The 24680-nt window shown below is 45.4% G+C and overlaps 1 protein-coding gene and 1 long non-coding RNA gene across 2 annotated transcripts in view; both read right to left on the bottom strand.

Annotated features, from left to right (window-relative positions):
- RAB10 (RAB10, member RAS oncogene family) overlaps positions 1–23444 on the bottom strand; it is a 49538-nt gene extending 26094 nt beyond the window's left edge. Inside the window, exon 1 of the mRNA XM_005436713.4 lies at positions 23311–23444. Coding sequence (XP_005436770.2) covers positions 23311–23437 — 127 coding nt within the window. The 5' untranslated portion in view covers positions 23438–23444. The remainder of the gene's footprint in view (positions 1–23310) is intronic.
- On the bottom strand, positions 8388–13254 carry LOC129736342 (uncharacterized). Its single transcript, XR_008732800.1, has 2 exons — positions 11839–13254; positions 8388–8971 (listed from the first exon to the last, which is right to left on the bottom strand). It is a non-coding gene; the product is annotated as an uncharacterized LOC129736342 (long non-coding RNA).
- Positions 23445–24680: the final 1236 nt, after the last annotated feature.

Genomic DNA, 24680 nt, shown 5'->3' with positions numbered 1-24680 from the left:
TTCTGGCTCACTTCTGGGTTTCCTGCCAATTTTAAGTGTTTTACCAGCTGGTTACAGCAATATATGAGCCCAGGTCTGACCAAAACCTGAAGCCACAACTTTTAAAAAAAGACAGAAGCTATTTATGGATTCTTTAGGTTACTGGTCTTGGAGTATCAAGGCATAACAAGTACAACCATTAGTTGATCTCATGGTATGTTCAGACAAGATCTGCCCTTACACAAATACTGAAAGTCACTTCTGCCTAGTCACTGTAAGCACACAGACTAAGCAGAGTTTCAGAAGCTAGAAGGTCAGAGTTGCCATCAGGCCAGCAAAGTCAAGCTCTTCCATCCCTACATCAGCAAAGGTTATTGTCAACAGCTCCCGACCAAGCATTCCAGTTTTATTTGTGTAAGTTTAAATATCTGAATGTCTTGGCGAATACAGAACTCAATGGTTTTGCGTTTCCATTGCTCTCAGATGAAAGACATTAATGAATACCCACGACTTGTATCAGCAGAACAGCACGTTTGAAATCCATAATCACTGCATCTGAAGTTACATATCACTTTACACCTTGTCAAGCCCCTGCCAAGGTTTTGTAAAGATTATTCTTCTGTTGCTAAATCACAAACTAACTATTCCTGAAAAGTAAAAGACAGAATGCTATCAGTACAAGAGGGAGGGAGTGAAAAAAAAAAAGTTATTTTCCAGTCCATTTCAGAGCTACAAATGATGAGCTAGCCCTTTTCAGACAGCACAAATTTTGTTTGCATTCTTTCCAAACAAAGACACCATTCAGCTCAGTGAGGATGCCGGGTGGTAGGAAGCAGAATGTAGGGCAAGAGAGGGGCAATGCTGCAGTGCTAGGAGCCTGACAATCAACCTGCACGTCCAATCACCATCAAACACAAACTGTAAGCAGCATATAAATAAGCACATTTTGTAATTCATTTCTTAGTAATTGCTTTGCAAATATCCTTTAACAGCACTACGTATTTTCAACTCAGGAAAAAAAGCAAACGTGCACAAATTCCTATTCGAGTCTTGTATCCTCAAGCTGCCCACCTTTGTGGTACAGGCTCTCGCAGCAGCAACTGTTTCCTTTAGCAGTGTACTTACGCTTCAGCTATCAACACCTGGATTAACACAGCAGAATTCAGGCCACATTCAAATTTTCTGATGAGCACTGGGAGCCATCTGGATGGCTGCTTTCACCTGCACCCCTCCCAGGGTCAGTAGTCACAGAATGGGTTGGGTGGGAAGGCACCTTAAAGACCATCCCTCTCCCCCCAGCCCAGGCTGCCCCCAGCCCCGTCCAGCCTGGCCTTGAGCCCTGCCAGGGATGGGGCACCCACAGCTGCTCTGGGCAGCCTGGGCCAGCGCCTCGCCGCCCTCACAGGGAAGAATTTCTGCCTCATCTCTCATCTCCATCTCCCCTCTCTCATGTAAAGCCATTCCCCCGTGTGCCATCGCCACCTGCCCTTGCCCAAAGCCCCTCCCCAGCTTTCTTGCCGGCCCCTTTAGGCACTGGCAGGTGCTCTAAGGTCTCCCCGCAGCCTTCTCCTCCCCAGGCTGAGCCACCCCAGCTCTCCCAGCCTGTCCCCACAGCAGAGCTGCTCCAGCCCCTGAGCATCTCCCTGGCCTCCTCTGGCCCCGCTCCAGCAGCTCCGTGTCTCTCCTGTGCTGGGGACCGCAGAGCCGGACGCAGCGCTGCAGGGGGGTGTCATGGGAGCAGAGCAGAGGGGCAGAGCCCCCTCCCTCGCCCTGCTGGCCACGCTGCTCTGCCTGCAGCCCAGGGTGCGGTAGGCTTGCTGGGCTGAGCGCAGTGCCGGGTCATTCTGAGCTTCTCATCAACCAGCACCCCTAAGTCCCTCTCCTCAGGGCTGCCCTCAGCCCACTCTCTGGCCAGCCCATAATCCTGAAGAAAGCAAGGTTCTCTGCCTGAGCTACAGCACTTTCTCCAAGGGTTTGAAAGCGTACCTGAATACCCCCCACACTAATCCATTTCAAACAACTAAAGCAAGGTGGAGCTCTTACAAACGCTTTACTAGGCAGAAAAGGATATAAACCTTATAATTATGCCTAAATTTTTAGAAATTCCAGTGTTAAGTAAAGAATGTGGCTGACTAGGCAGAGAGAAAACTATCTGCTATCCTCCCCTGAATTAACAACTTTCAAATTCACAAAGAAAGGAAGAACACAGCCTCATGATTTATGGCACATTAGTACAAAGAACACAACCTGTAGCATACCTATAGTTAGCACACCAGCGCCATCACAGAAACCCAGAGAAAAATTTTTATCCTTCAGGTATGTTTACAGCTTATAGTAAGGCCCAATAAACAGCCCTAAAATGTTTTTAAAAAAGTAACAATGCAATAGAAGAAAACTAAACAGCAGGAAAACACAAAAATAACTAAACCTGAAAGCTTTTAAAGTTCTGAAATTCACTTTGGGACAGAGACCTTTGTAGCACTTTGTCTAGTCTTTCTTACACAGAACTACTTGATCATGAGATCCCATGTTTCTCAAGACAGATTTATTATATTGTCTTTCAAACTTAACCTCTTAATGCAGAAGATAACTTCTAAAATGAACTCCTAAGCCAGATACTGCTTTATGAAGTTTATTAATGCCTAGAGCGTAACAGTAATAAAAAGGTGATTCCTCCAAGCCCTCCCAGTAACAAGCTTTCCCAATATATCAAGTCCAGAATTATAAACTCTCCAAAGTCACCGTAAGTCTTGGAAACAAGCTTTAATAGTTCAGAATGTTATCTTAACAAATGTTAATGTCTGCTTATACTTGGTATCAACAAAGTAGTTAGATCAAGTATTTTGTAAGAAAGCTGCAGATGTAAATATACTTTCTCCTTCCAAAGAAAGCCCAACACAAGTGTATCAGGCAAGAGACAAGAATTCTAGTTTTAATTAAGCTCTTAATGATCTCAGTTACTACTTGGGCTTTTCAAAATATTTATTCTACAAGGTATTCATACCTGCACAGTATGAATACACAACATTCCCAACCACACTCAACATTTTAAGTGCAAACACCACTTTTCAGAGGTCTTACATAAATTAGATTTCTAAAGTTTTCTCCCTTCTTCACACCTTCAACACAAAAAGTCTAACCGCTGCATTTTCTAGGTGTCATGCCAAATACCAGGACCTTGAACTTTGTGAGACAATGCTTTGCACTTGGAGTGAAAAGTGTTCCGAGGCTCAAGACTCAGACAAAAAGTATTTTGGAGGAGCGATATCAAACCCCAGATTAGGTGATGATTTTGTACCTAGGTACACTGGCACCAATTGAATCCCACTCTACAGACCCATACAAGTGTGCATGGATCACACAAACATATATGACCCTGTTTTAAAGAACCTTTACTCCTCATCTTACTGGAAAAAAGCCCAAACCACCAAACCTGCTTCTTAGCAAAACTTAAACTGAAGTCTGTTTGGATACTGCAAGGACTTCTTAAAAGCTGTTAATTTACAGCTGACAAACTTACAGATTAGATTATTTGGTAATCACCTCAATTCTCATTCCTCAGAGGAAAATATCTTATTGTGGCCTTTCAGTACTTGAAGGGGAACTACAAGAAAGATGGGGTCAAACTTTTTAGCAGGGCCTGTAGCAATGGGACAAGGGCTCACTGTTTTAAACTACAAGAGGGGAGATTCAGACTAGATACAAGGAAGACTTATTACACCGAGCGTGGTGAGGCACTGGCACAGGTTGCCCAGAGAGGTGGTTGGTGCCCCATCCCTAGGAACATTCAAGGTCAGGTTGGACAGGGCTCTGAGCAACCTGATGTGGTTGAAGATGTCCCCACCTGTGGCAGGGAGGTGGGACTACATGGCCTTTAGAGCTCCCTTCCCACCCAAACCACTCTGTGATTCTATGAAATCCAAGGCCTGCATTTTCCCAAGCAGCACCTCACCTTGCCCGCAGCAGGGCTTCTCCCCTGTGCTAGATGGGCTGCAATTCTTACTCTTAGCAAAAGCTGCCAGGGAGGCAGCTGCAGGGCCTGCAGGAGCAGCATCTCTACAGCTCCCTGGGATATATGCTTTCACTTGTCCATAAGAGATTAAGAAACAAACAGGCATCCATCACAAAGTGCCACAACTTTTTGCTAAGAGTATTTAGGACTACTTTGCAAGTCTGCAAACAAATCACTATTCAGATGGCTCTGGAAGAGAAGCTCAAGCTATTCACCGTCTCATCCTTTGGCGACAGCTTGAGTGAAAGCATACGTTTTATCAGAGAGCACAAAATTCAGCTGACACTGTAAGGAACAGGAAGCTTTAGGCTAGCTAGGACAAGCCTCTGCAGTCATAGTAATTATTTCTGAAATACAGATTTGCTACCTTTGGCAGAAAGCATGGCATTCAACTACTGGTGCTGCCTCTCCTCTGTAACAGGTACCTAAAAAAAGCTGGAACCCACATTTATCCTCTCCTATTGCTTGTGGCTTACACCTCACATGAAGTTCTCCAGCAGCTGGATCTCTGTGACTTAATTCTTTGTGAAGTTTTCCTTCTCTGGAGAAAATTGTAATAAAATAATAAAAGGAGTCACTAGACAAAGTCTCAAAACTCTTGCTCGCTAACGCAAGTCCGAATGAGATTATCAGAGAGACTGAGACAATGAGGAACCCTGAAAACCTGGACTGCTTGGCTTCTTTTTTTACAACTGAGAAATTGTAGGTCCAGGTAAGGAACTGATACTTTAGGTCATAACTTCTTTCTCTAACAAGACATTTATTCATCAGGAGTGAGGGATGACATTGCATTTGAACTCTTCCTTGTCTTTAGCCCTGATCACGTGTAGCACGGTCAGCTAGCGGGGAAGGAACAGACTGGGAAAAGGGAAAGGCAACAAGTGTGACCAGCAACAAAAAACAAGTGATAGAATCAAAATGAGAAGCCTATCAAAGCTTTTCAGTCTGCCAAAACGCAAACAACGCAGTGCTTAGTTTAAACCTAGCAGGCAATACCAATTTCGCTCATGCCTTTGTAGAAGCATGTAGAGTTATCAAGGCAGCTCCAAACCTCTTGGTTTTACAGTACTGAATCTACCCTCCTCTCCAGCTTTCAAATACATTTAATCTGACAGGTAAACAAGATAGTAACTAAGTAAGAGAGTTAGTCTTCCTCTTTTGAGAAAGCTCACTTCACATGCATGCTTACCTACAGATTTTGTTTTGTGTATGTATACACATACATACAACACAGACCTATCTCCAGCCTCTTTTAAACTTACATGAGGCAATGAATTCTTTGAAGAAATAGAAGAAAATAGTATTAACACAAACTTCCATGTAAAACAAACAGCTCCCGTCTTGCTTTGCCAAGGTGAATACCGAGATGACTGAATGCAAGTTCTACAAAAATCACAGGAGCCCTCAGGGACCCCTTCTTGTGTCAGCACCCCTCGAACCTCTTCTGCAACACTCCTGGAGAGCTGTCATCAGATCATGCACCTCAACGCTGACCTACCGTAGGATGCAAAGCACAGCAGACAGCCCAGTGGGCAGGAGGTCTCAGGACCAGGCTATTTCGGCAGCTTGTGTCAGAGGCACATACCTCCGCGTTTACCCCAGTGCTTGCACATGCCGTGTTCTCCACCCGCAGGCAGGGAGCTGGGGAAGAGCGGGGTGAAAGGAAGGAGTTGCACGGCCAGACACAAAGCTCTACACAGACACGCAAGTTCTGGCTAGTACAATCACAGCTGTAATCCCAGTAGCAGTTGCTCCTCTTAAAAAGCCAGGGCAAGTTACTTTTGTCTCTCAAGTCAATTTTATCATCTTCATTTCAATAAAAATAGCTCAAGACTGATGCATAGAGCAAGGTACACTCTCCATAAGGCTTTTCCTTTTGTCTCATTCTTCTTAACCTGACACTAAAGCCTGCAAGTGTACCAACTACTGCAGGCAACTCCAAAAGCTGAAGGGACATTATCCACTACAACCAAACGCTGCTGTAAGACAAAGCAAAAATGAGGCACCTATATGCAAGAAAATGAATAACAGATTTAATAATTAATACATTAATAGCACTTTTTTCAAAAGCTAACAATATATTTCTGAACCTGCCTGTTCTGGTTAGCAGAGGGGAATGGGTGGGAGTGGAAAAACAGAAGAAGAAAACTGTACCAGGTAGCAACCACCAGTCAGTGACTGAGTGTTGTTCTGCCTTCAAGGTACTGTTAGTTTCTCTGCAAAAACAAAATTGCATATTTTAACACAGCAAGAAGCTTGTAAGTTGCCTTCCAAAAAAGTTAAGCTAAGCAGTGTAATCAAACAACACAGCCAGAGGTGGATGGAGAACAGAGGCAGCAATCAGGTATCTCTCACCAGCTGAATACACAGGGCCAGACAGTTTGATTGCTGCCATTAGCCTAAGGTAACTCTGTATGAACTGCTGAACACCAAAGCTATACATAACGGAGGGTACCCCCTGCACACAGGTGACAGACAACACTTGGGAGTTACATTAGGCCACACTGTAGATTCCCATTTATTTTAACTAAAGGCTACTACCACACTGGTCAGACCTAAAATAAATGCTTACAACCCCGCCCCCCCCCAAAAAAAGTCTGTAATCATCCATGAGACAAACTTAAGCAAGAGATTTTCCTTCCAGTCTCCGAAGTTACAATGACTCAGGTCTCCCATTCTGTTGTAGCGTAGGGAGCACCTACAGGACTTGTTCAGACACAGCAGCCCAGCGCCAGGCCCAGTGCTCAGCAGTCAGAGCAAAGGGGTCCCAGAAAATGAATCGAAGCAGTGCTGGAGGGCTCCCAGAGCCACCACCTGGAAAAGGCTACTGGGAGAGCCAGTGGCAGCCCCCCAGGACCAACACTGAGGGTACTGGGAATCACAGAACCGGTGACATTGACATGGCCCATTGGTTGCCTTTCTGCCCCCCACTAAACCTTTAATTCTATTATTTTTTGACATTCAGTGACTGGGAGCACAACAAAGTACTCAAGATATGAGCAAACTAGGGATTTACACTGTAGTAAAACACAAAGTCAATGAATCCCTGTGTTACAGCATTTCATCTTCTCTGCAGTAAGTCTTTCCTAGCAGAGTGTGCAAACTACAGTGGCAACAAGAACTCACTCTTCCTGCTCTGCAAGGTTTCAGGTCTGCACTTACACAGCACCAGAAGTTGCATCTAAAAGTTAACACATACCTTACATGAAACCTTAGGACGCATACACTTAGTTAATTCTAGTAATCTAAAAGTCCTACAACTCAGCAAGAGAAAACATCCATGAAGTGTCCTGTTTGAGAGCCCATTTCTGATTGAGCTAGGCAGGGGAGGACAATGGTAACAGAAACAAGTGATTTAATTATTCAATTCTACCAGCCACAAATGATGATGTAATTAGTGTTAAATTTTTTTCCACCACTCCTTCCCACACATCCTGTCACTGGTGTCAATCCTCCCATCCCTAGACTACCACCTAAAGCCTCTCTTTTCCCAAAGACCATCCCTCACATGCTCTACTAGTCACCCATTCACTGAACAACCCATTGCATACTCACTTTTAGTACCCTTGTGAACTATCACTTGGGTAAACAGTCACTCCTTTATCTCGAGGTCACCAGCCTCAATCCATGACACCTCGATAGCAACAGCTACACAGAACTATTTTTCTGGTAACATTCATAGAATGTACCAGGGGAATAACTGTACCTTTGACTGGATCCACAGTACCTGAAACATCCTGAAAACTGGTATATTTGTAGATCAGGTATCAGAGCAGGTATCAAGAAAAGTAATTACGACCAGACCCCTCTCTCTGTAAAGCTAAGTTAAAGATTCTTAACCTGTATTTAACGATGGTTTTGCCAGTGAGATGGTGTTTATTTTAATAAACCACTCATTTAATTCTAGCACCTATTTTTAAGAAAGCAGTAGATTCTCAAAATCCAAACAATCCATTTACCTGGATTTTTGCTAACCTTGATTCAGCAAAAATTTGCTAGAGATTTTTTTTTTTTTTAATTAAAAAAAAAGTGATTTCCTTTCCAATAGACTGGTCAAGCCCTGTCAGCCTCTTCCAGTGACCCCTATGGCTCTTTCCTGAAACTTCCGTTTTTCAGTATGATTTTACAATATCTTTATAAAACTGTCATAAGTTTCACTTATACCACATTAATACCGATAAATTCCAGAATAAGTAATGCAAGGGAGAACACAGGACATCAGCAGTAGCACTGCTGCCAGATCGCCTCCTACCAATTAATCTATTCTTAACAAAGCAGATGACAATCCTGTGAGACAGCAGCTTCCTACTGTGACCTACATTCTTCCATTCTAGATGCCTTTATTTGTTGTGCTTTCAAGTGCTGTCACATATCACGAACAAATAAGACTCACACGTTGCAGGGATATTTGATTTATGCAAATCAACACTGATTAACTGATACAGGGGACTCAGCTGAATATCCATTTTGGTGACAAATCCAGTACTCTGGTTTATATCCCCCCAAATACCTGGCTTAATCCCCCCCAAACAATAGAAGGACTTTGTTATCCAGCCTGACCTCTTATCTGGGAAAGGCCACAGATCATGAACTCATTCACATATTCATCATCGGCAGAAACGGGGGATCCTCATACTGCACTGCTGCCTCCCCCATCTGCAGTTGTCTCGCTGGAGCTTTCCAAGCATTCTTCTTCATATTCCACCTGCATCCAGTTCAGATATGAACAATATTCAGAATTACAAGACTTGGGAAAGTGTCCTTCACTCTTGTTGTTCTAACTTGAAATTCTTTTTGAAGTGTTCCCATTTTCCTTCAAAGTGGCAGACAAGTCGTAAGCATGCAAGCTTCCTTCGTGCATCAGTTCATTTCAAGGACGCATGTTAAATCTAGGTCAAGACTCGGCCTTCCAGAGCACCAAAATATTTCTCTCACTACTAGCCTCACTCAAAACCTCTTCAACAATCATTCTTCAGAGATCTGTAATAAAATCACAAGTTAACACCTATGCGTTTATTCTAGAGTACATCATTACAGAAGTCAATATTGCTACCAGAAATTTTTTAAAAGCACTTGGAGGCACTACTGAAAGTAAGTATTAAAAAAAATAATATAATCAAGGAGACAAAAGCATTATGAGTAGTCTGTTCTCCATATACCAGGTTGCTGCACCTACACAGCAACTGTGACCTTCCACCTCTCTACTACTGTCACCTATATTTTTTCAAAAAACAATCTTCAGAAACAAATCCTGAGATCTCTTTTTTTTCCACTTTACTCCCCTCCAATAGAGTGAGGTCCATTACCTTGCTATTATGCACTGGATACTTGCAGATGTAAATTGTTAAATTAGCTGGAACACAAACAGTAAGATTTTTGTGTCTTTAAATACAGATTATGCCCACACATTTAGGTCTCAGCACCCACAAGGCTGCAAGGAAGCAAAGAGTATCAATACATCAAGAATTCCACGAAGCTGCTTTTCCTTAAGTGGCATTGTTCAGATGTTTAACAGATTGATTACAATGTGAAGTGCTGTTCATCCCCATACTTGGAATTAAAACAGCAAATCCAAATAAATAGAAGGTAAGAAAGTACCATTCAGCACACATAGCTGAGGTCCCATCACATGGACCCACTCTGAAAGTATTTTAAAAAAATGGCACTGCCTCATTCAACAATAACACGGCAGTGACAAGAATTCCACATGTATCTCAGGTTCTAGCTCCCTTACTTCATCTACTGCACACCTTTAAATACTGACCTGCAAACAAAAAGGTAGTAATGAAGTTTATTTGCAAAGATTAGTACAAAATTTCCTGGAAAGTGAAAATAACTCCTCCAAGGGAGGAACTAAGATACAGGAGCTTAAGAACATTAATTAGAGGTGCCTGATCGGAGGTCTGTAGGGAAAAGTGTCTTAACAAAACAAAGATAATCCACAAGAGCTCAAATAACCTGGTTTCTAGTAACCTTTCCTTGAGAGGAGTCACGTCATACTCCTCCTCCATGTTCAAAGGGAGTGACGACAGCACATGCATTTAGGTCTCCACAATTCAATCCACAATTTTGGGTGATGAACAAACACCACTGGTGATTTAAATTGAGGGAGACAGCTGAGGCAATACGAAAGAACAACATGTTTTTTCTACCTCTGGCAAAGCAACAGGGTAGGGGACTCCTGGGAAGCTCTAACTGCATCAGCCATGCCCATGAAACCTCCCAGGTATGAAACACTGAACAGCACAATGAGGCCACATCCAGCAGTGAGTCAACTAAAGGCAAGGGAAGTCCCCAGGAGCAGAACACTTCAGCCAGTGCGCCGAAGTCATCCTGGTATGGTTCTAATGTCATGGTTTTGACTTAAGCACTATCACTCTCCGTATCTCCTGAACTTTGCCCAGGCCCTGATAACCAGGGCAAGGACCATTTCCCAATAAAATGGAGGCAGGCACTAGATTCTGGTCATCAAGTGACAGCCATTTCCAGGGGTTAAGTATTCGGCACATTTAGCTTAAGCATGAATTCAGTAGATATGGTCTAAGAACAGCTGCCATGAATTCTGGGTGCAGTGAGTCTACCTAACATTCACACCAAGCAGACTGAAGTTGAGATTCCAGACAATGACGAAGGTTCAAAGAATCTCACTTTGGTGTGAATAACCCATCACGTACAACAGGGACAGAAGCCATCTCTCAGGCCAGAACCGGTTATGAAGCCTTCTCTCCTCCCCAGTTGCCTTCATCTCATTTACAAGCATTAAAGCAACTTTTGTTTAGTGAAGTCTAACTATATACAGCCCATAAGTTGGGGTTCGGCAGTCCTCAATACAGCCTGCTGTGCAGAAAGATCAGAGGTGGCCACAGAAAGCAAGCAGCTCAACCCATGAAGGTCCCACAGGATCTCTCTTCACTTAACCATATTCCTTCCAGTGAAGGAGTTTCAGAAGTCATTTGAAAGTACAGTTCAAATTTATTTCTATATAAAAAAAATATCTCTGCTCAGAAAGAAAACTAAAGCTTCCTGTTGACACCACCTACACAGCCACTTAGGTCTATGAGATCACGTACAGTTTCAACACAAGCAGTTACTTTTCCCAGAAAAAGAAACTTAATCATTTTGTTACTCCAGCAGCTAAACCTTGCACAAAGCTCCCACAAGCAAAATAAAAGAAAATGAACAAAGGAACTATTTTAGTGATGTTTTATGCATACCAAGAGACAGAAGAGACAGTAAGGTTTTTATTCATAAGGTAGTAAAGGGGGATGGGGTGGGGGGAGGGGCAGGAAATGAAGCTCTAGCAAGAAGCAGTACTTCAGAATTGTTCCCATGCAGCAATAATCCCTGCTTAGTGTCAGTTAATTCCAGGTCTGAGGGCCGATTTAATTCTCTGCCATTACATCTTTCACTTTCTTATATACTCAAACTTCTAGCCCAGGCACCAGAACTCTGCCAGCCACCTTTACCAGCACATATTTTTAGGCAGGGCATCACACAAAGCAGGCGTATCCCTGCAAACCCTTTTGTCAGCAAAGCCCTTTAGGTCCCATACCTAAAAAAATCATGGCAGGGAAAGGTCTGGACTCCAGAAAGCCTACAGACAGTTCACAAACAAATTCACAGCTAATTGGAATTCTACTCTAAACCACCAAGGATATGCACTAAGTTTGTTCAAGTTCAATTACAGCCAATTAAATCAGTTTTCATGCACATCTTAGCCTACTTACACTGTATTTGTTAGCTAGAATATATACAGTACATGAATCTGCTTTCACATAAACTGCTTCTATTTATGAAACAAAATTTGTCCTCAAATTACATTTAAAAAAATTCAAGTTAACACTTACCCTGGCTAATTTATACTCAGCAGACAGACAAGTAGATTCATTCCAGAAAAGCATTATCTTTACTGAAGAGGCAGGTACTGTCTTAGAGGCCATTAAAAAGATTCAGCCATTCAATCCGTTATAAATAGTTAGAAGAAGCTCAAGAAGAGCCCAGAAGCTCTTTCCATTCCCAGCTTCCGCAACTATGACCCACTGCAGTGCAGAAACTCAGAACAGTTACTTCTTGTTTCAGTAATTATAACTCCTTACTGCCGAAGAAAGGAAGGAAAGACCATCACTTGTATTTTCAGACCAGGCAACTTGCTGGAACATATACTCTTCAGCTGAACCCACTGACCTATATTTTAGTAGTTTCAGCCACGCCAGCAGATGAAAGACACTAAATACACTGAAACACTGCCACAGGTACCGCATCAGGATTTCAAATTTCTAACAGCAAAACGGAGAGATTCTCCCATCGTTTCCAAAGAGACTTAGCAGTTTGTTTACATGATGTCATCACTACCAGTATTTGAGAAATGAAAGCTTGTAATGCTTTATACACCTCATAGTACAACTGAAGTTTTCCAAAGTCATTATGGCTTTATGAGGGCCACCAAGTACTTACTGCACTTAACTTTTAAATGTTTTCTCTGGTGAAACAGTCTACCAGCTGCCTTTTTCAACTCACTGAGAAGAACACATGTGCTTGTAAGTGACTTATTGCTGGAAATGACACACAGAAAATACTACCCTTAAAGTACCCTAAGTCAAGTTACCTAGGCTACACTACAGCCGCAACTTTGGTCGTTGTTGGCGTTGGATACATACTCACACTACTAAAGCACCAGGCACTGCAGTCTTAAAATGCTATCTGAGCATCATTCCCATTTACAAGAGGGTTGAAATAAGCTGTGACCCAGCCCTTTGTCAAATTTTCAATACTAAATTGCTGGTTAAGGACACACCTATTATTTCCTACACAGACTCCAAAGAATGGCATTGTCTAGTGTTAAATACAGCATATTCAACTTTGAAGCTCCATTGCTTGCACTGCATTAGCACAATTCAATATGTATTTAACTGAAGCACTTGCCTATGATTTAGGATGCTTTCAGTTACTGAATATCAACTTACACTCCAATACCTAAGTTTCAGAAGAAGCTTGAATTTATTAACCCTTCAGCATCAAGAAACACAGGGACTTCAGAGTCAAAGCATGGCAGCAGGTACTTACCTTTGGTTTACACCAAGTTCTAGGAATCTATAAGAATCTCCACACCTTGAGCTGTAGGGCACAGTGTGACCATCAAAGCTCCTCCAACTCCCTGCTCTTGGAAGAGGTCAAGTTTTGTCACACCAGATGTTTCTACTCAACCTCTAAGTTCCCCAGCAAGCAAGATGATGAATGGTAGTGTTGTCAAGCTAATGAGCAGGGAAAAAAGCTTCAAGTAAAAAAAAAAAAAAGGGGGGGGGGGGGCAAAAAAGCATGCCTATGCTACAATATTGCCCAGAAGCACCACATTTATCAGTAAGTTTTATCACCTTTTTCAGGTAATACTGATACTGCAACACTCAAATTGAACTCATAGAAAGAGCCTGAGAAATTACATACTGAGAAAAGAGCCAGGAATTACATACTTGTGAAACTGAAAAAAAAACGAAAGAACGTCATACAACACACCTAGAACCAAAAGTTATTGCTACCCCAAAACACTGGCTTCTCCCAAGGTAGCACTGGAGGGTGTAAGACTTGTTTGGATTCTTTGTAGTTTGCTGTACGCTGCGGCAAGGTTAGCTACACCTCATCTGCAAGAAGAAAAAAGCCTCAAGCTAGCCAGCACCTTGCCAGCTCTCTTGCGCCTCAAGATGATGAGAATTTATGCTTACTTGGCAAAGCAACCACGGAGACTCACAGTTTCAATTCTTATGGAATAAACCTGTTTCCCTTTGCACTGAAGGGAGCCCAAAGTGGTCACACAGTCAGCTATCCCACCTCAGCAAAGGAACTGCACCCCACATCTATCCTGCAACAAAGCATGTGACTACGCTGTTGAAAAGGACTATGTCAGAAAATTACATCAAGGTTTATACAGAGCTGGGGCTGAAGAAGAGTTTTACCCATAGCTGGACCAGCAGCACCGCAAATTACACGGTTAGAAACCACAACGGTGACAGCAGCTCTGACCAAAGAGATGCCTGCTCAGAGTTCGGCAGCAGTGCTGAAGCTCCTGCAAAAGCTAGATGAGCAACATCCAAACTTGCCCTGAGCAAGCCATCACATGCCACCTCTATCAGTTTTTTCTTCTACCTCTTAAGAAACTACTTTGTTAGAAGCTCTTCACAAAGCTGTTGGCTTTGCAAAGCCACCTTCAGATCTAATACTCTGATCAAAAGGCTACTTCCAGCAGGAATCTCTCCAGACTATAATGCTTTCAGTCAGACCCAGCAGCCAGCTCTAACACACACTGGGAATTCGGACCTTTAACCCAGGTCCTGTCCTGGCACCCAGGACCAACACTGTTAGTTCAGACTGCCTGAGGTCTCTTCTAGAAATATGTTTATTACCCCAAAGACAGCAATCCCATCATTTCTCTGTATCTGTTCTGGTTGCACACCACCTTCATCACAATTTTTTCCCCAAACACCCAGGCTGAGTTTTCCCTGTTACACCTTGTGTCCGCAGCTTCTTGTCCTCAGCAGCAGCCTCAGGCAGCACTGCAGCGAACGCCCATGACCCGAACCCAGGCAGCCACATCCTCCTGGTTCTCTGGCTGGTTCTCTGACCAAGACCTCCTGGTTCTTGGTCAAGGCCTCAAGCACACCGGGACGCATGCCTTGGCACATGGCCACAATGTCTCAGCAGACACTAACGGTCTAATACTGTCACAGGTGGAGTTTCTGAGCCCCCTTCCATGCAAGCCACCAGCATTTCTGTTCACCAGTCCTGCTCACTGAAGTAGACAGGAGAAGCACCAGACGTTCCAGAGCACCAGATTTTGCAGAGAACTCTCATTTCTGATCCATGCTATCCCAGACAAACTAACATGAAATATAAAACCCAAAGAACTAGCTGGTAGTTATCTTTCTTTGCACCAGAAACCTGCATAGCTAAAATAAATAAATAAACTTGTTGTTTATTGGCAAGATCAAAAAGTTACACTGAGATGAAAGCATTTCACAGTAATGCTAAATGAAACAGAAGCATTGGTGGGATTCATTTAATAAACAATTAGACAGCTATATTTAAGTTACACACCTAAGCTTCCTCTAAAGTGAAAGGCGTGCATATGTACAGCCATGTTCGGATGGACGGGTTTCTTATTTTCCCTCGCCCCAACTACAGAAGAGGCCTAGGCAGCTAACCCACACTGACAGTTCAGCTTTTAACAAGCGAGTTATGCTAGAGGAATCCCATTTCAGAAAAGGGAGGGAAGAGGCTAAGACACAGACTGCAGCAAGCCTTTGAAAGTGTGAAATTAAGATTGCTACCTAAGGAACTGTTAATATCTAGATACTGCTACCAAGATTTTCAACTTTTTTTTAATTATCTGCATTAGACGTTTACTGTAGATCTGCAATAGTTGAACAGTTTAAAAAGTGCAATCAAGTTAGCTACTACAGGCAAGTAAGCTGCCAGTGAGATATGGTGGTGAGGAAGAGCAAGTAACATGCCTACAGTTAGAAGGGAAGGAGAGCTGACACTTGGCACACAAATACATCAGACATCAAGAGGTTAATTCCTATGTCCAGATGCCTGAAGTTAGTACCTGAACACCTGAAGTAAAATGTAAAATTACCTTTACTCTAGAAGACTAAAAGGCTGGTAACACCAAGTTAAGACATAATCTCAGAGGGCAGAATAACTTTTTATTTGGGACCACGTGCATACAGTTCAGTGAATGCTGCCACAGAACAGACACAGGAGTTTGATCTCAAATGTGAGCCACAGATGAGAACTCGACAAGAGCATCTTCAACAAACCTTCTGATAACCTCATAAATCAAAGGACAGCCAAGGAAGCGGTACCATACCCTGGCTTAAAATGGGTAAACACCTGAAGTTATCACAGCACTACCCATCTCTGTAAAGCATGTCTTTTAAGGGTTCTGAAGCTCAGATCTTGGGCCAAGACAGCCTCCCACTGAAGACAATGTTGGTCACGGCCCTGTCAGACTGTGGTACTAACAGAACTCCCAATACGTAAAGCAGCATGCCACACCAGACCCACATTATCATGAAGAGACCATTTCCAGCATTCCCCTCAGTCAGACAACTGCTTCAGCGTATCTGGTATCTGTAAGAGTTAATCATTTGTTGAAATATGGAAGAACACCAGTCTGAAAAGCATCCTTGAGGAAAAAGCTGTACGGGTATAGATAGCAGTGTAGGTATTCCATACTTAATGGCAACCAAGCAAGCAGGCCTCTCTCAGGGAGTGCTGAGTCAGATTTTGGAAATGCAAGAGACAACCTGGTATTTCTCCAGGCCACGCAGTATAAAACAGCCAAAATCCCAGTGGGAAAGAAAGCCTCAAGTTGTTTTAGCTACAGAAAAGAACAAAAATATGCAGAGACTTTAGTTAAAACCCACGCAAGACTTCTAGTTAAACCCACGCAGAAAAGAAAAACCCACACAGTTAAGTTTTACCGTAACACTCAACATTCAAGACTACTTGCAGCAGTAGCTCTTGTCTCTTTCCTGTTTCCCCAGGGCCAGACAGGGAATTCCCACAGCACCGGGAATTTGACAAGCCTGTTTTTCACAAAGCCTTTCTGAAGTACCTTACCCCCTCTCTCAAGGATTACAAAAAATCAACACCGGCTGAAACCTTTCTCCACATATTGTGTCATCAGAAGGTGACATAGCAAAGCAGGCACCGGCTGCTGCTGCCAGGAGAATACGTGCAGCCTGCTTCCATCCAATGCTTTTCCTGGGCATTTCTCAACCCCAGGCAGGATGAAGTTTCCTGGCAGGAGCAGCCTGCTCCCAGCCGCTCTCCTTCCCGAGATTCTCTGGCTCTTCCTCCACCGCACTGCTAACAAGCAGGAACACGCTGCCTTTCCACAGCTCCAGAAAGGAAAAGTACAAGAGCAAGCTGTTGCCACCTGAATGGTGGAAGCAACCCACACCCTGCTCCCGAGGGCTGCCAGGAGCAGGTACAGCAAGTATGGCCTGCCAAGACGATATCCCACACATGATGCAGCATCACTGGACTGGAGGCAGCAACATCTGCTTAGCACAACCTAAAAAAGCCCCTAATGTTAGGATTATTCTTCTTTTCTGTCCCCTGAAGAAGTATTTATCAATAGACTCTCAACCAATTCTCTAATTAAATATCAGTATTAACTTTAAGGGTAGAAAAGATTGTTTTCCCAGGATAAAGAGAGGGGAGTAACAGATTTTCTTTTGAAAGAGGTAAATCAGGAAGTCAAGAGGAAATCGCTTCTCTGCACCCCCTAGTTGTGCTTATCACTTGACAAGGCACTAAAAATAGTCACTTCAAAAAAAACATGAAGGCTGTATCTCTGCATAGAGGCTCCTGCACAAGTTTTCTACCAACATCAACAGGCATTTTATGTGCTCTTGTAAAATTCAAGATCAGACCACTGAGTATACGGACAGCCTGTCAGAAGAAGCTACAGGCCTGTGCTCCAAATCCAAAACACATTTTATCCTAGAAACTGTTAACGACTTCATCCACTCTTTATCTTTTCCACTTACTGCTGAAGTGACAGCTCAGTCTCCTCCTGGACACCGTGCTGGCTTAATTGGAGCAGCCAACTTCCACACACTGTCTTCCATTTGTCTCCACATCTTCTGATCATACTTAGCACATTTATGTAACAGCTGCCTATTAGTTTCAGTTGAACATAAATAGCACGTCAGTGCAAGGACAAACAGAAAAAGGAGCAGCAGAGCTATGTGTCCTGCACCGCCACCGCACAGGTATGTGCCTGAGGACTGGGGTTCAGCAGCTTTCTCACCTTCCACCAACTGTCTTTTGCCCCGAGGCAGAGACAGAAGCAGCACTGGGAGAGGAGCAAGCCCAGGTTAGGGTTTGTTTCATACTGGGTGCAGGAGGGAGGAGGGAACGCTAGCACTGCTGCCAAGCACTTTGTTAGCACGGAATAGCAACCCTAAAGTGAATTTTCACAAGTAACCGCTCAGTAGAAGTACCACCTACTCTGGTGTTTCCATGTCCCCAGATGCCCTATGCCCTCTGCCAGTACAGATTTACATGGTAACATGAGAAGCCAGATCAGGGAACTGATCCAGCTCAGCTGAAAAAATAGCTATGTTAAAAAAAAAGTTTCCAGACAGCTCCCTTTCTCAGCTTTTCACCGTACAGCCATCCACACACAGCGCTGCGAGGCATGCAGCAAAACTGCTGCTCATTATCTGTGGCCCTAGATTAAAAAAAAAAAAAAAAAGAAAACCAGTAAAACAAAAAGAAAACCCCACCCCACCCCAATCATCCCATATCTCATAAGTCCAATCCACTCTATAACCCTTCTCCTGGGCATCCCAGCAGACAGAAGTGAGAAGAACCACTCTCTCCAGGCCAAAGAATACATGTTCAACCTCCAGCAACCAGTAGCTGAGGGGTTTCCCAAGCTCGAGACTGCATCCAGAGCATCACATCTAACAGCCACCGATGGAGTCACTTCAATCTTCGACTTTCATTCTGAACCTGCTTACACTTTCCCCTCCAAAACTTCCTGTGACAGCAAGTTTTACAGCTCAGTTACCTGTGTGTAGAAATTATTTTTGCATCTCTTGATATGTGATGATTTGTGGACCCCATGTCATAAAAATGACTGAACAGGAGTTGGGTGTGGGGTGTTTGTTGGGGGTGGTTTGCTGGTTGGGTTTTTTGTTTTCCTAATTCACCTGCTCCATGCCAGGAGTCAAATACGGACTGAACCCACAGCCTGGGGACAATATAAACAAAACTCAAAATTGTTTGCGCTCCTACAAGCTACAGATGAGACAAAAAAGGAAAAGTAAGCCAGTAGTTTCAGCTGCTGTAGTAATACTCTTTCTTTGGACCCCAGAAACTACTTGTTATTCAAACTTCACCGCAAGCACCATAAAAAGCATTTTCACAATACAAAACAATCTGCACCTAGCTTGTTTTGCCACGATCTGCCAGGTTCTTCCCCATTCTCCACCTCGGACTCCTTCCTTCCCAATATTAATATATCACAATCATGGGCAAATAAATCCTTCCAAGATGTAAGAAGAAACTTGTATTTAATATTTTTGATATCTGAGGACAGATTTTTGAAAACATCACTGCTTAAATTTAGCAATACGCAATGATTCCACAGTCAGTGCTTAGCAACTCAAAATCACTTCTAGTAAAGGCCAAATAAACAAACAAACGAGAAAAAACAATATTGTCAGAAACCTTCGCATTTAAAACAATAGAGACTTGCACACTCCCAGCACAGCTTTGCCATCAAGAACTTGTATGTGTTCAGAATAAAATAAGGGGTGATCAAACCTCAAACATCACACTGCTTTTTCTCCCTCTCTTCAGATTTGTAGAGTTGCAATCAGTGTGAGTAAAGTCCAGAAAAGCAGAACAAAACTGCATCTTCAGTATGGGTTAAGATCCATGGATGCTTTAGCTATATCAGTAGCATTTAGAGGGAATCTCACAATGATTACATACCCTTTGTTCTCTTGAGTGCATTACTAGAGGTAGTCAGATTTCATGGGAAAACATTTTTTGTGACTCATCTTAATTTGCATTTCACTTGAGCATGTAATTGCTATTGTTTGACTGAGTTCAGTTTTGACATTCACATTTTTAGACAGACAGCCTTGCAGGAACAGACCCCTCCACCTGCTTATGTCCAGGCAGCAAAGGGCAGGGCTTTACCTGCTGACCCTGAACAGCTTCACAAAGTGTGCCTGCTGAGCTCTGACAGATCATTTTTCAATGCTTCACTTCAAACTGTCATCAACTTGACACATTGAATGCCAGTAAAAAAAAAAATTGCTAAAGAAAATGAAGATCTTAAGTATACATTGACCGGAAGTTACTTGTACTAACATTTTTAACATTAAAAATAAAGAAAATCTACTGGTAGCACAAGTGGCAGCAGAGAAAATACTAAAATTAGCAGTGTTAGGGGAGAGGGGAGACCAGGCAGCAGCCCATTAAGAGAAGTCGCCAGTATTCTGTGCTTAGGAGCACCACACTCCTAAGGGGAACATCACTGTCTAGAGGAACAGCTACCACCACCAGACCTGACTCAACTGTAGAGCATCTTGTAGAACACAACTGAAAAGTGACCACAATTTCTCAAAAAAGATAACAAAAATGATTTTTGCACCAGAGGATTACTGAAGAGTTATTAAAATTAAAAATGGTTTGTGACAGACTAAGTCTTCTCTAACTTATTCCCTTTCTACCTGAAAACAGCAGCACAGCATTTGAGGACAAGGCCCCTGCTCTCCCCAGGGAGGTTACGATGACTTAGGGATTCTTGCAGAAGAGCCATCTGGATTATTTATAGTACATCTAGACAGGGTAATGAAATCATTCACACATGCACCTCATCACATCCAAAAGATTAACTGCTGTTTTAGCAGGAAATATTAGATTGAAGTGATTCAAAGTCAAATGTTTAAAGAGTATACTCAATTACAGGTATAGTAAATTATATCCCAGCTTCCATCATGGATCATGCTTCATCCGTCCTATAAATGTGTAAAAATGAGAGTAAATAAATATAAGTTACTAACACAAAGTAGAAATGCATTATTATTGTATCTTCACTTACATATGCAGACAACCCTCGGGTTTTATAGAATTAAAACACTGCCCGCCACACACACTTGTCTTTATATATACACAGGCTAGTTTCAATATTCTTTGAGACCTGTCTTTTCCTATGAAGACTAGAAAGACTCAGCCAGTCCCTGCTTACAGCCACCAACACTACGCCAAGTTTCACTTCCTTGGCTATCTCAGGTCTTTGGTGGAGCTCAGTGTAAACACAGAGCCACGAATCAGAGCTAACAAGCTACCAAGTTTGTTGTTTGGGTTTTTTTAAATATAAGGAGCAATTCAGTCAATAAGCCTGTCACCTTCCATGTCCCCTATTGCGTACACAAGTGCTTTGGAAATAGTATTTCCTTGTTGCTACATGTCAAAGACTCCACCTGAGTTTTTTCCTGAAACTCCCCACTTACAGCTGCAAAAGCAGCCCAAGTTGCACAGCTACTGTTGCAGGACTTATCGCAGCAGGTACCACCAGGCAAAGCACCTTTCCAGGCTCCATGTTATGTTCCTGGATTGCCATTGCTGCCATCACTGCTGCAGCAGAGGAAAACCTAAGAAAGTCTAAAAACTGTATTTACTGGTGATAGTTTGAGATAACGTATTTTCAAAATGATTACTCAATCGCTTTGTTGTAATAATGCGGAGAACAACTAAATGGACAGGTATTTTAACCCAGTTCAAGATTTTTCATTCATGGATGGGCTACATGCTAATGCAGTCTCCCTTTCAACTGACACTACTTTGCACGGGACACTTTCCCACCAAGTTTCCTCATTACCCTGCTACTTACAAAAGAACAACGGAAACAATACATTATTTAAGACATCTTTGGGCAGTTAAGCACCTGGAATTCAGCACCACACAGAAAACCTATTTGTACCCAAAAATCTGCTAAATTCCACCATGTAACTAAATATTTAGTTCAGAATTTAGGAAATAAAACTTGTTTGCCTTCAGGTGTACATGCACTACGGTTTATGTACTCCAGAAATAAATACCTACTGGTCTAAATTGGTCTGACTGTCCAGTAACACTTCCAAACCCTGCACGTGCACACTTGCTACCAAACCTGATGATACTCTGCTTGAATGCTCAAAACTACAATTAGACCAAGAACTAACAGTAATTACTAAATTACTAATTACTAAAAATCGCTCATCACTAAGAGCACAAGTTCTCTGGAGCCACCATGCATCTGCTGACTTCTTAACTAAGACGCTGACTATTTTTAACTTTGAGAATTGAAATAAATGTTCCCAGCAAACACAGAAAGCAACAAATGCCATGTGATCTGGGTAAGAATTTGCCAAGCAGCGCAGAATTACACTATGGCCACGGCAGCAAAATAAATACAGCCTTCCATAGTCAAGGTATGCAACTCTAAGAAACAAGATTAAGCAACCGTCACTCACATGCCCCTCAAACAATTCAGCAAAACCCCAAGCTAAGGCCCTAAATGCTTTTAGGCAACAACCATGTCTTGACACTTAATTGTCCCAAATATATCTTCTTTCACTTTAAATTACCCAAGGCTTTCTCAAGAGCGTCTTTTCTAGGGTGACGTTTCAACACCAACGAGGAAGTACACAGGAGTGTACTTAAACCTAGCAACAAGATTTACACCAAAACTATGTTCTCCTACCCTCAGCAAACAGCTGTACAGCCAATCATTTAAGGGATTTGTATCAAGCACAAAAAGCCAGATGCCAATCAAACACCCCCCAAGTTTTTCATTTTTCCACATGTAGGTATCTGCATGTTGCACCAGTGGGTACTGCAAGAAAGAGCAGAGGCATGAATTTTCTTAAATTGCCAGTCAGTCACCAAGATGGTTAGAAGCTGCTCGTCTGAACTCTTCATCTGCAAAGCAAGACCGGTGTTCAGAACAAAAAGCCAAACGCTACATGATGAACCCAGGAAGAAAGGATGTTAGGTGCAAGGCCTGCCTCACAGCACAGATGAAACGTAAAGAGGAATGCCTAGGAAGATACGCAGCTCTCCTTCACGATGTCAAAGAAACTACCTTAATCTGGAGCCGCACACCAACGAAGGGCTAAAGTCAGCTTTGCCAAGAAGCCCGGCGGCTCACTCAGCAGCGAGGGAAGGACAGCTTTGTTGGGTGAGAAAACAGACCCCACCCACAAGCGTAATCTGTAATCATTTCTGCTAAGCCACATCAATAGCCGGGAAGGTACCGTGCAGGGATGGCAACCCCACCGCCCTCATGCACGCCGGGGAGGGGGGGGGGGGGGGGCGGGCCGCGGCAGTGATGGAAGGAGCCAGGTGGGCTCCGGCCGTTAGCTGGCGGAGGGAGGGAGGGGGGGGGGCAAGCTGCCAAGGCAACCCCCACGGGAGGAAAAGAGGGGGTCGCTCAGGGTCACCGAGAGGCGAGAAAACTGCTGCGCTCAACTGCGGAGAAACGTCGATTCGTTCCTCCCTGCAGCAGAGGCCAAGCCGGCGGCGGGTGTGACCGGGGCGGCCGGCTCCGGGACGCAAGGAGGGGAAGGGGGGGCCGGGAGTGGCCCTGGACCCTGGGACACGGGTTTTGGCACAAGAGGGAGAAGCGCGACCAAGAGCTGCGAAGCAGCGGCCCGGGGCAGGGCTGCAAGAGCCCACCGGGGCGGGCACGGGGCGGGGGTTCCGCCTGAGGGAGGTGCCCGGGGGGGCGGCGGACCCCCGGGAGACGCACTGACCGATGGTGGAGATGAAGGTGGTGTTGAAGGCATCGTCGGAGAAGCGGAAGAGCACGCAGGTCTTGCCGACCCCCGAGTCCCCGATGAGAAGCAGCTTGAAGAGCAGGTCGTAGGTTTTCTTCGCCATGGGGAGGCGCGGCGGCCGCCGCCGCCCGCTCCGGCCCCCTGCTCGCCCCCCCGCCCTCCTTCACCGGGCGCCCCCGCCGCGGCTCCGCCCGCCCACCCCTGCCGGCAGCACCGGCCGCGCCGCGAGCGAGGGCGGCGGCGACGAGCGAGGAGGAGGAGGGGGCCCACAAAATGGCTTCCTGTCGTGGGGCGGCCCCAGCGCCGCGCCCGCTCCCCGCGCCGCCACGGGCCCGCTGCTCCTCACGGGGAGGTGGCGGCGCCCGGGCTCATAACCCCCCGGCTCGGCTCGGCGCGGCGCGGATCCCCCCGGCGCGGCTGCCCCGGACGGCGGCGGCTCCTCACAGGCGCTGCCGAGGCTGCGCGCGCCGCTCGGTAACCGCGCAGGCCTGCGGCGGCGGCGCGCACGCCCTGACGTCAGCACGCGGGCGCGCGGCCCTGGCGGCAGCGGGGCTGCACGGCGGGGGTGGGGTATGGGGGGGCGGCGCGCGCACCCGCGTCCCGCCGCAGAACCCCGGCGTGGTGACGTCACCCGAGCTCGCGGCCGCGCGCCGGGGCGGGGCCTTGCGGGGAGGAGGCGGCTCCGCCCTCCCACCCTCGAGCCGCCGGAAGTCCCGCCCCCTCCTCGCTTACCGGGGCTCTGATTGGCTAAGCTCTCCTGCCAGTCTCTCCTCCTCCCCCGGGGGTGACGTCCCGGCGGCGGGGGGTGCGGAGGACGCCCCCTGGCGGCGGGCGGCGGTTCTGCGCCCTCTTTGGGACCCCGGCCCGGCCTTGGTGGCCCGCCCCGCCCCGCCCAGGGACTGGCCGTGGGCCCGGCAGCTCTGTCGCCGTACCCCGAGGCCCCGCCACTCTCCCAGGGTCACCACCCCCGCAGCCGGCGGCCCCCCAGGCCCGGGGGCGGCCTCACCGGGCCGCCTGCGCCTCAGGCCGCCCCGCCGGGCCCCGCAGGCTGGGCCTGGGCCCCGCGGGTTGAGCACGGTCCCGCAGCGGCCGCCAGCCTGCCGGGAGCCGGCCTGAGCCCGCAGCGGCCAGGGCTGGGCACCGCCATGGCAGCGCTGCCGGGGCACCGAGGCCCTGAGCACAACAGGCCGGGGGTGGCACAGAGGGAGCCCCCCTCACCAGCCTCCACCAGCCATGGCAGGCAGAACCCGGGCACGCCGCCACGCTGGGGCCGGGGCTCGGCCAGCGCAGCGCGGCACGATGGACTCGGATGGCGGCTGGGTCAAACCGGCACGATGGACCCGGGT

This window comes from Falco cherrug, chromosome 6 (genome assembly GCF_023634085.1).
Source record: "Falco cherrug isolate bFalChe1 chromosome 6, bFalChe1.pri, whole genome shotgun sequence".
Taxonomy (NCBI): domain Eukaryota; kingdom Metazoa; phylum Chordata; class Aves; order Falconiformes; family Falconidae; genus Falco; species Falco cherrug.
The sequence above is the reverse complement of the archived record's forward strand: the minus strand, read 5'-3'. Positions and strand labels throughout refer to the sequence as shown.